The sequence below is a fragment of the Sinocyclocheilus rhinocerous genome, unplaced genomic scaffold (assembly GCF_001515625.1).
Source record: "Sinocyclocheilus rhinocerous isolate Xijiao unplaced genomic scaffold, SAMN03320098_v1.1 scaffold789, whole genome shotgun sequence".
In the NCBI taxonomy this organism is placed as follows: domain Eukaryota; kingdom Metazoa; phylum Chordata; class Actinopteri; order Cypriniformes; family Cyprinidae; genus Sinocyclocheilus; species Sinocyclocheilus rhinocerous.
The window spans coordinates 1581154-1593112 of record NW_015667306.1 but is presented as its reverse complement, the minus strand read 5'-3'; the positions used below and the strand labels follow the sequence as shown (position 1 = coordinate 1593112).

At 39.0% G+C, this 11959-nt stretch overlaps 1 protein-coding gene across 1 annotated transcript in view; it reads left to right on the top strand.

Moving 5' to 3' along the window:
* The window catches only part of LOC107733673 (leucine-rich PPR motif-containing protein, mitochondrial-like), a 52615-nt gene that overhangs the window by 13181 nt on the left and 27475 nt on the right, over positions 1–11959 (top strand). Inside the window, exons 12-20 of the mRNA XM_016545403.1 lie at positions 2401–2527; positions 4149–4176; positions 4268–4325; positions 5157–5263; positions 6085–6162; positions 6554–6616; positions 8093–8206; positions 8635–8651; positions 9343–9428. Of these exons, the coding sequence (XP_016400889.1) occupies positions 2401–2527; positions 4149–4176; positions 4268–4325; positions 5157–5263; positions 6085–6162; positions 6554–6616; positions 8093–8206; positions 8635–8651; positions 9343–9428 (678 nt within the window). The remainder of the gene's footprint in view (positions 1–2400; positions 2528–4148; positions 4177–4267; positions 4326–5156; positions 5264–6084; positions 6163–6553; positions 6617–8092; positions 8207–8634; positions 8652–9342; positions 9429–11959) is intronic.

Here is an 11959-nt window from a genome sequence, read left to right as displayed (position 1 = left end):
CGCTAAAAATAAAACTAAACCCGCCAGCAGGTGGCGGCAAGTCACTGATTTTATCACTGAATCATTCATTCAGTTGTTTCGTTTGAACGGCTGAATCATTCATGAATTAAGCAAGTGACTGTCTTTATGAACTGACGGAAATCCGTCGTAGCGACGGAACTTTAATCCCTGGATACAGCTACTGTTGACAGTTTGAACTCTGACCTCTCCCCTTTCGTGCCCCTCTACTAGTAAAAGATACCGCAGTCTTGATTACTTCCCGCACTTACAATTCAATCGTCAAACCCAGTGATGTAGCAAACAGAAACTTGGAGGTCACCCGAGAATTCATTGAACCAGATTTGTTCCATAAAAGCCCTCTCACACACTTTCTGAATTGAGATAAGTCTTGAATCGGCGGGTGATGTGACTGAATATCCATTTTCTATCCCCATTCACATACTACCTATCGGCCAGCGCTGTCTGAGCCAACTTTTATGGCTGACAAATGGATCAATGGATTATTTAACAGCAAAACAGGTGTGCTGCTCTCATAAAAATGAAAGAATGAATAGACAGACGGCTCTCAGGCTCCATTGAGAAGAGAGTGTCTGGACGTTGTTTACGTTTGCTTGAAAGCAAAGAGCTACTGAATTGCAAGAAAGGATGAATGGTGAAAGATGCACAGATGAGAATGAAATGGAGAGATGGGATGGAGAGATGGGATGAATGGATGGAGCCTCCAGGTGCTTTACCTTGCTAATGCTCTCACACACCGGTTGCCAGCCGCTCCTGGTGCCAGATGCAGGTTTTAATGGCAGATAAAAGCAGCTCTTATCTTTTATTCAGGTATGTAGGTGTCCCCTGAGCTTTGCGATACAGAGTGCTAAGGACCAAGGTGAAGAGTAAACGGAACACAAATCGCTGGTTCACGTGTTCCCACACACACACACACACACACAAACATTTGCCCGAGCAGGTCGAGAGACTGTTCCATATGCATGTAGTGCTTTAGGCAGGAGTGAAGGGCCCTGCTGGAGAGCCGGGTACAGGCCTGAACCCTCTGCCTGAAGGAGGTGTTCCTCCAGCCATGCCACTGGAAGACTGGTGTGATATACATAGCCACTCAAACATGCACTCTACCAAGCAGCTACATGCCCACTAGTCCTTTTAAGTGATTAGAGAGTGAAAAAAGTATATATATATATATATATATATATATATGCAAAATGAAGCAAGGGAGTGAAGCTCCTCATCTGACCAAAGTGAATAGGGACAGATCATGTTGAATTATGGATGGTACCTTTTCCCCTTCACAGTTGTGCCCCCTGCTGTCTCTCTTCTTTTTTTTTTCTTCAAGATTGGACTTTATTCTTATTGGGTTCATTTGAATTCAAAAGGGATTTTAGTACTGGAATTACCTTTTTTTAACCCAGATAGTTGGCCAAAATGTGTAAATCCATAATAACCGTGCGTTCACACCGACGCCGTCGAGAGCGTCAAAGTGGCCGGAAGTCATTCATTTTCAATGTGAGCCAGCGGCGAGCAGCAGCGCGGCGTGTCTTGGACGTTGAGGGCGTCGAGGAGAGTTGAAATCAGGTCAACTTTATGGTAATGAGTTATGACGCGGTTCGGCGGCAACCAATCGAAATGTAGAAGTCCACCACTTGAGAGGATTTCAGAGAACACAGTCCTGTAAACGTTGGTTCCGACCACATTAGTTCCCAAGCAAAATGGAGGAGAGGTTGATTATTGCTGTGGCGGGTTTCCCAATAATCTACGACATGTCCCTGTTTGCGTACGGGGACATAAATAATAATAAAAAAATGATGCGTGGACCGAGGTGTCTGAGATTGTTGGTGTTCCTGGTGAGTTGCTGATGTGCATTAACGTTATAGGAATAATAATCGAATGATATAATAAATTAATAATATAATAGTCCCAGTTCACTTTTAAACCTTTAAATCAATTTTCCTGATTATACTTACATTAATAACAATTAATAATTACATTACATTAAGTAATGTTTATACCTGATTATACTTAAGTAACATTTTCAATGCAGGACTTTTACTTGTATCAGAGACAGTATTTTTACAGTGTGGTATTAGTGCTTTATACATTACAAGGATCTTAATACTTCGTCCACAACAATATTTAATGAGGTTAACTTATAACGTTACCCTCCTTGTGGTCAGTCTGCACAAGATCAACAAGCTTGTTTGCTTTGCGACCCCTTTAAATACAAGATAAGCATTCGATCTACGTCAGAGCGTCCACAAATCTTTTTACAGCGTTGTTGGCATGGCGGCCAGAGTGATTTTTGACTCTCTCCACGGCGGTGGTGTGAACGCACAGTAAGTCAACATGCAGCTCACTAAGAAAAAGAGCTTTAGTTACAATAAAAAATAAATAAATAAATAAAAGAGGTTAAATGTTTCTCTTGTCATGACATTCATCACATTCACACTCTTGCAGTGTCTTCACCTGCTCTTCCAAACGTTGACCTCAGTGCTTTCAGAGCCAGTCTGATCTCTGGATTCAGAGGGTGAGTAATGAAACAAACTGTGTGTGTGTGCGTGCTAGTAGAATTTTCTGTCTTTTGGCTAGACAGCCACTCATTCGTCACCTCATAGTCAAAAATCAATCCCATCATGCACAATAGTTAAGGACCAGCTCTGTTTTTAACTCAGATTTGAGTACAGAGGCCATAGGGCAGCAGATGCTGCTGTCCTCTGTATTTAGCAAAGCATTTAGATGTGAAAGCGGAGCAGGGAGGTTGCCGGCAGCGATGGATGTCAGGTTTGTAATTGGGGTTGTCAGAAGGTAGAGGGGGTTGTCGGGGCCCTGTCTCCTTAGCGACCTGCTCTTGTAATAATCAAGGTCAGTAGATAATTTAATCATTAAACAATGTTGAATCTTTTTTCCTTCCTCGCCTCCCTGCTGTCTGCCATCAACACTCCCCACCAGCACTGCATCACACTGCATTTCTCAGTGTGTTGTCGGACTGCATGTGAATGTGCATTTGTGTATATGTGTGACCACTGAGGCTCTAGAAGGCTTTTTTTTTAGGTCCATAAGGTATACTACCAATATATTATAATAACATGATGAGTATAATATTATTATTAAAATCTATTCAAAACATAACATAATCCTACTATGTATACTGTTCAAAAGTTTTAGGTCAGCAATTTTTTTTTGTTTTTTTTAAGAAATGTGTTTTTATTCAGCAAGGATGTATTAAATTGATCAAAAGTGACAGTAAAGACATTTATAATGTTACAAAATATTCTATTTCAAATAAATGTTTTTTTGAACTTTCTACCAAAGTATATCAAAGAATCCTGTAGAAAATGTATTTTGGTTAAAAAAATTGCAGCACAACGGTTTTTAACATTGATAATAATAATAAATGTTTCTTGAGCACCAAATCATCATATTAGAATGATTTCTGAAGGATTATGTGACACTGAAGACTGGAATAATGCCTGCTGAAAATTCTGCTTTGCCATCACAGCAATAAAATGCATTCAGTTCAATTAGCATGTATTTATATAGTGATAGATAGATACATATAGTTTCAAAGCAGTCAAAATATAAAATAATTTTATTTTAAATCATAATAATTCACTATATATATATATATATATATATGTATGTATATGTGTGTGTGTGTGTATATATATAAAAAAAAATTTTTTACTCTATTTTTGATTACATATATGCAGCCTTGGTGAGAATAAAATACTTCTTTCAAAATTGTCAATCAACCCAGTCTTTTGGATTGTGCTGTATGCTTAATTAAATAATTGTATACATGTTTTATACATTTTTATATAATTATTTTGTAGTTATTCTCAGCTATAAAATATTTGAGTGCTGTCTGTATGTAATTATAAAAAAAAAATCCTTTATCAGTAATAATGGGTAACTGGAAAAAATAATCATGGAAAGAAATCACTGAGATTCATTGGTCAAAAGTGTGAGAACCCTGCTATATGTTCCAACTGGTCAAATGAAGCCCTGTCACACCAAATATGTACTTGATCTTGAAATTAATCTTTAGCAGATGTTTAACTGAAATATTTTGTTTGAAAGTTGCACTAGAAATGTTTTTGTCTATGTCTGTATGCGACTTATCTCTGATCCTCTACTGCCCCCTACAGGTTTCACAATGTGGAGCTTATGGCAAAGGTAAGAGTGAAACCAAGAGATTTTAAGAAAGATGATGGAAAACAAATGAAAAGAACCTTTGTTAAAGTCACCCCTTCATCTGCTGTTACAGATCACTGAGCTTCTCTGTAAAGACCCTCGGTTCAATAGTACTGAACCTGAAACTTCTGGTATGTTGCTTGTTTGCACTGTTTTTCCAACCCTTTAACATTATGTATTTGCCTGCTTATGTATTTAACTCTTTTTTTTTTTTTTTTTTTTGGAAAATGAAAATTTGTGGAAAAGGGGGAGAAAAAAAATTCTATGCTGCATGAATTCACTTTTTTTCTTTTGATTTATTTTCTTTTTTAATTGACATAATATTCATGATAATCCTAGCTGATAGCCAGTATAATACCAGCTCTTACGCTGGTTGGGAAATATTGCACTAGTAAATCTCAATGCCTAGATGTCCTCTGAGCTGGTTTCATTGACAGTATTGTGTGTGTGTGTGTGTGTGTGTGTGTGTGCGCGCGGAGGTCTGTAGGGCCACTGGCAGTGATGGAGTTTATCCTGACAGCTGTACTTTGCATTGAGTGTGTATGTGTCTGATGCAGTCTGAATAGTAGCTGTGTGCATGTTTATGTGAGAGCTGTCTGCTTGCTTCTGCGAGTGTTTGTCGTCTCGCTGCACTGAAGCTGGCCTCTGCGCTGGTGTCCGAACAGGTGGGAGCGATGGAGATGGTCTCTCTGTCTCATCCCATCACTGTGCACAACGCAAATGTATGCGTGAGGCTGTCAGCTGCCAGCCACTCGTTAAACCATACTTCAGTCAAGTCTGCAGCAAAGCTGCCTGTGTCAGCATAACACACACATACTTGGTTTAAGAGCTTATTTGCTGGATTGCAATATTTTTGTTGTTCTGTTCCAACAGAAGCTCCCTTTGTGGTTTTATATGACTCTAGTAGTGTATTTATAGAAAGCAGGAAGTGTCAAATTGGTTCTTCTCTCCTTTTTTTGCAGAAAATGTGGCCTACTTCCTTTACAACTTGATTGATTCCATGAACGAGACTGAGGTGCACTCCAAAGAAGAGCAGCTTAGGGAGTACTTTGGCCTGCTCAGGAACATGGTACGTTTGCAAACACTCAAGCAAAGTGTCATGAACAGTTAAATCTGCCTGTTAAATCGAGTCTGTGTAGGACCCCAACAGGTGGCAAAACAAAAACATTTGTACGCTGTTGTTCAAAAATTTGGGGACAAGGGTTTTTATTTTTTTATTTTTTTTAAGGAAAATAATACTTTTATTCAGCAAGTAAGCATTAATTTGGTCATAAGTGACAGTACAGACATTTATAATGTTATAAAAGATTTCTGTTTTTCATAAATGCTGTTCTTTTGAACATCAATAAATCCAGAGAAGAAAAAATATCATGATTCACAAAAATATTAAGCAGTAAAAAAAAACAAGCATATTAGAATGATTTCTGAGGTTCATGTGACAAAGAAGACTGGAGTAATGACTGCTGAAAATTCAGCTTTTTTCTGTCACAGGAATAAATTCCATTTTAAAGTATATTCAAATAGAAAACTTTGTAATATTTCAACAATGTTACTGTTTTACTGTATTTTTCATCAAATGTCGGTATGCTAAGCTACAGCTAGTACGCAGAACGTTTAGCTTGCAAAGTAAAAACTACCTAAAAAGAACACAAAGAACAAGAAATGTTTAATTCTGCATCCACAGTTTTGATTAATTGCTTTCAAATGTAACATTATTCAAAATACATAAGTGATCAAAATATAAACATAAAAACATACATACATACAGAAGCTCTGAAGCAAAGCTAAAGGCCATTTTGAAACGACTTAATGAGCGTGAAAATAGTTCAGGTAAATCTTTATTTTTCTTGTTGAGTAGTTACTTTGTGTTAATAATTTCTCTGCTTTCAGAATATCAGCATCTCGCTGAACATATTCAGAGGAATCAGGAACATTCTGGAGTCCTACCAAGTTCCAGAGCTTGTCAAGGTATTTTATTATTTAGTGGTGTTTGCAGAGGCAAGTATTATTTTACTATACTTGGGGATATTATGTTAACACCATTGCCATTCCATTCAGCTTTCAGCCATGAATGATACCAAAATTCAACATTAGAGGTGTGCTGTTACTTCTATAAGTGAAAAGACTTTATTTGCAGACAATAAAATGACTAAAAAACCCAAAGACACTTATAATGGAGAAACTTGTGCATTAATTAGCAGCTTCCTAGCAACCACACCCTAGTAAATGCATAGCAACACCCTGGCATCATAGAGATTTCCCACTAATATTAACAAAACCACCTCTAATATTTACATAATGGTTTTATTCAGATCTGTAATAGTACAGTTAATAGAGCAGGTCATATTTTATCTTTCAGGATGTCCTTGCTCTTGTGGATAAAAAGGACAATGGGTTGGAGAATGAAGCAACACTGCTTAGAGTAAGTGTTTGTGTGTGTGTGTGTGTGTATATATATATATATATGTGTATATATATATATTTTTAGTGCTGTCAAAATTAACCAGTTAACGCATGCGGCATGTCATTAGTTTTTTCAGTTTAACGGCATTAAAAATATTTAACGCAATTAACGCAGGGGCGGAGCTAGGGTTGGCCACCCCCACTCACAACTGCTGCTTCTGTTTATTTTTTTCTTGACAAGAACTGCGTTTATGGTATACGACCACATCAAACAGGAGACACTTTAGACACACAGTCCAACTTCACCTCAGCGCCAGGTGCTAGTCAAACGAGCACAGAAAAGGTACAGGTGACGAGGGAGCTTCAGTAGAATAACTGAACTGTGGTCAGATGAGATGTTGTCAGGCCATATGTCAGTAAAAACCAATTCTACTGTCCTGTCAGCCGTTATACTGTGCTCGTAGCACGTGCTCTTCAATTGCACACAAATGTGGCGGCGCACGCTGTGTATCATTTCATATTAAAGCGCAAAAGAAACTACGAGCATGCAATGTCATAGTTATGTCATCAATCATGAAGTTACCAAAAAGGCGATTAAAGCTGCCTTAAAACTGTGCATATATGTAAGTATTTGTTATATATGAGTCACATTTAAGAACACGTCTCTGAAATGCAGTGCTTTTCCAAACTATCCTGGAGCACCCAGCACTGTCTCCCTGATCTAACACACCTGATTCAACTCGTCAGCTCATTAATAGAGACTTTAAGACCTGAAGTGGGTCAGAAAAGGTGAAGAGCTGTGAGAAAATACGATGCGTGTCAGATCCGCGTCATGTTCAGGAGCGGCAGCTCTTAAAGCAGACAAAATAGCCTAATAACCAGCTGCTGTGATGTCTGTTAATCAAAGGACAAAAGAAAAAAGAGCTTTAAGGATTCATCTATATTTAATTTAGAATTTAGTGTTTGATAATTATTCTTTATTCAGTTTCTGAATATTTCATACTTGCTGAAGGGCACAGACAGCTAAATATGACATTTATTATAATGGGTTTATGTGAAGATTGTTTCACTTAAGTTCACTTAAATTAGAATTTTTTTTAAAAAGTCTAATAAATGTTAAAGTTGATAGCTCTCAATTATAGCTACTGTAATGTTGAATGGCTTTAGTCAATCGTTAAATATTAGTGGGGAAAAAAACTATTTCACCGAGACATCAGTAGTATTTAGTCATAAAAAAGGTGCCATTAAACAAATATTAAAAAATATACTGTCTTTGTTTCTACATTAATTTGAAGATTGAATGTGAAATTATTTCAATATAAAAGTATATTTAAAAACTTTGTTAGGTGGGATCGTGATTGATTTCAGAAAAAAATTGCGATTAATTCGGTAAAAAAAATTTTAATCGATTGACAGCACAAATTGTTTTTTTAACCAAATATGTTCAATCCATGAGCTGAGCTGTGTGAGTCAAATAGCCTCGTGTTTTTGTCAGAGTTTGGAGGGAAAACTTTCATTTCTGGAGAAGACCCTGGCAGAGCTGAAAGCTGAGGGCAAGACAGCCAGTTCCACCCTCAAAAAAGTAATCACTGTCCTGTGTGCTGAGGAGGTGAGTTCTATTATCCTCATAAATACCCATGAGTATATTTAGTGTTCTGGACTTAATGGTTTTTATTATGCATCTTATTTTAAACCCAAGGGTGGGTTCGGCCATTTTTTACTTGAATGTGCAAGACTTCCTGTGTCAGCCGTTGCCAGTTATTTTAGCTGTTCAGAATAGTCTGTTGATGTTGCAAACTGGTAAATTGTAGTGCAAATAGTTTTACAGTTTACTGCACTTTATTTTACTGCACTTTATTCTTCTAGTGCTGTATCGATACACGTATCGTCAAATCTCTGTGACGTTACACCGTCGTATCGATGTATCGAACACAGCACTACTAACCACGTAGATGGGCCTTTGGAAAGAGAAAAAAAAAACATAATACATCTCAATTTAGCTGCCCAATAATACCATTGGAAATTTGAACATTGAAGCCCACCACTATCATAAGGCATAGGGCTGGGTTAGTAGGTTTTGACACAAATTTCTCGATTCGATTCGATGCTCATTCACAAGCTTGCGATTCGATTCGATTCAATATAGATTATTTTGGATATATATATCAGGTACAGTAGGCCACATGCCAAATTTTCTCAAGGAAAAAAAAAGAAATATATATTATATGTCATTCTTAAATATATACATATATGTGCGTGTGTTTTTATATACATATACACAATATATTATGTAAACACATACTTTTATTTTGGATGTGATTAATCGATTTGACAGCCCTAGTTCACATCTTACTTCTCTTACGAGTGCTCATTAACATGCGAGAGTGAAGTAGAGTAAATGTCAAAATGATCAGTGAATAATGACTTTAATTTTGTTTGTTTTTTGGTCAGACAATCACTATCCTATGTGAGTCATATGAACCACTTTTGTGGTGCGCATTGGTCATTTTGGAGCTAGACAGTCTTAGTATTTAAAGTGGCTTGTAAAAAAAAAAAAAAAATCACATTTTCACAAATGAAATAAATTCAGAAGGATTTGTAACAACATGAGGGGGTGAGCAGAAAATGACAGTTTAATTTTCAAGTGAACTATCCCTTTAAATCTGAAACATTCGCAGCACAAAGAATGTGACTTAAAAATTAATTTGTCAACCTGTGTTTACTCTTTCTTCTTTGGCGTTTCAGGGCTCGCAAGGACTCTGAAGTAGCGCTGGATGCTCAGAAGTATGTGGCCTTGGTCCGAGTGCTATCCAAACATGGCAAGCTGGAAGGTTAGTGGCCGTATCTGTGCCCATGTGAAAGCTTCAGGCCCTGCTGAAATAATTACAGATGCCCTCTTATTTTCACCATCCCAGATTAATGAAATAATTTAGTTTAGTTTGTCACAAATAATGTGGGCCATCACATTAGGTGTGCCTTGCCTTACTTTTTAAACCACTTAGGACGTCAATTAGCATTTTGTATTACTTATCACGGCGCTATCAAAAGGTGACCACACGCTTAATTAGTTTCTTAAAGTCGGCGTTCAGCGTGAGTGGCCATGCGAGCATGTCTACGTGCGAGAGTGAGGTCCGAGACACCTGTCTATCCGCATTAGGACATTAATCAGCCATTATCTGAATTCCACGGTGGATTTCTCCATGCTCATGTAAGACGCAATTACAATAAAAGTGTTTCTTCTTTGCATTGTGCACACAGTGATGGTGAAAATACACGCTCCGTCTCTCTTTTCACGATGCGTGTCACTCTTTGGCTGCCCCTCCCTCTCGCTCGGACTCATCCTGTCACAGAGCAAGGGAAAATTACAGGACCGGCTGCAATTTAACAGAATTACTGAAATCCGTCCTGATACTAATGGCATATCATGGTGGGGAAAGTGCTTGAGTATTTCACACGCACATTTACATGTGAATTCAGGCGCTTTCAGCCTCACCCTGCTTCATTTACGTACGTTAATAAATCATTAGCTCATCCATGAACATGATTTCTGCCCGAGTCCCGTCGGATTGCATCGGCTGTGGGACGACAAATCCCATGATTCCACACTCAGTCACGGCATCATCAAACTACCCCTTTGTCTCTTTGTTTATTTTGAATATGCGCCCTCTAGCGGCGAAAATTATATATTGTGCCTTTAACTGAAAACAGGCTAGACCAGGGGTGCCCAAACTCGGTCCTGGAGGGCCAGTGTCCTGCAGAGTTTAGCTCCAACCCCAATTAAACACACCTGAACCAGCTAATCAAGCTCTTATAGGCATACTAGAAACTTCCCTGCAGGTGTGTTTGCCCTCTTATTTTCACCATCCCAGATTAATGAAATAATTTAGTTTAGTTTGTCACAAATAATGTGGGCCATCACATTAGGTGTGCCTTGCCTTACTTTTTAAACCACTTAGGACGTCAATTAGCATTTTGTATTACTTATCACGGCGCTATCAAAAGGTGGCCACACGCTTAATTAGTTTCTTAAAGTCGGCGTTCAGCGTGAGCGGCCATGCGAGCATGTCTACGTGCGAGAGTGAGGTCCGAGACACCTGTCTATCCGCATTGGGACATTAATCAGCCATTATCTGAATTCCACGGTGGATTTCTCCATGCTCATGTAAGACGCAATTACAATAAAAGTGTTTCTTCTTTGCATTGTGCACACAGTGATGGTGAAAATACACGCTCCGTCTCTCTTTTCACGATGCGTGTCACTCTTTGGCTGCCCCTCCCTCTCGCTCGGACTCATCCTGTCACAGAGCAGGGGAAAATTACAGGACCGGCTGCAATTTAACAGAATTACTGAAATCCGTCCTGATACTAATGGCATATCATGGTGGGGAAAGTGCTTGAGTATTTCACACGCACATTTACATGTGAATTCAGGCGAAAGTGTGTGATGAGGGAAGTGTATGTATATGTGTGTCCATCAGAGCGAGTTGGTGGCCATTATCCCGCGGGTGTGCGCTTGGAGCTTGTCATTCACAATAACACACCTCAGCGCCCCAGCCTGCCCGCATCACCGCCGCAACCCGATCCGCTCGAAGATCATGACTCGTGGCACCTTAGCGCACCGGATGGCCTGGCTTTTAATGGCCTTGTTTTTGTTTGAAACCCTTTCCTCGCCTCTTTTGTTTCTTCCTCCGTCTGTTTTTTTTCCCTTTGTGTCCTTACATTTGATACGGAGTTCGTAAAATGCCATTGCCGGTTCACAGGCTGGCAGAAGGCCGTGGAATGAGCTGGAGGATTAATGGGCTGTGTGATATTTGTTTACCTCAGTGTGTGTGGTATCAGACAGTGGGCCGGGATGCTTCACCGCTAGCCGTCCATTCGGGCCCATTTACTACCAGCAGCTGATTGGGTGTGATTAGTGGTTCTGTCAGAAGGGAAGAATTTGAGCTGTCTGCCGTCACAGAGCTTTCTCATATGGCTGAAGTTCAGCTCGGTTGCTGTTTGTGGTCCAGCGATGTGTGAACCGTGCTCCGTATGACCAGAGAGTGGTCTGAGGGGCTTCATTTGGGACTCAGAAGTTTGTCTTGCTCACTCATCCATAACCTCAGGACACGCTCATCAGGAAGTCCTAGTATTGTGCAGAAGCTTACACACCTTGTGGCCTAGTGCTTGTGCACTGACACATTGAGCTATAATACTTAAAGGGTTAGTTCACCCAAAAATGAAAATTAGCCCATATTTTACTCACCCTCAAAGCATCCATGTCAAAACAAACAATATGACTTTCTTCTTTCAGACTAATCCAATTGTAGTTATATAAAAAATTGTCCTGGCTCTTCCAAGCATTAGAATGGCATGAGATGGG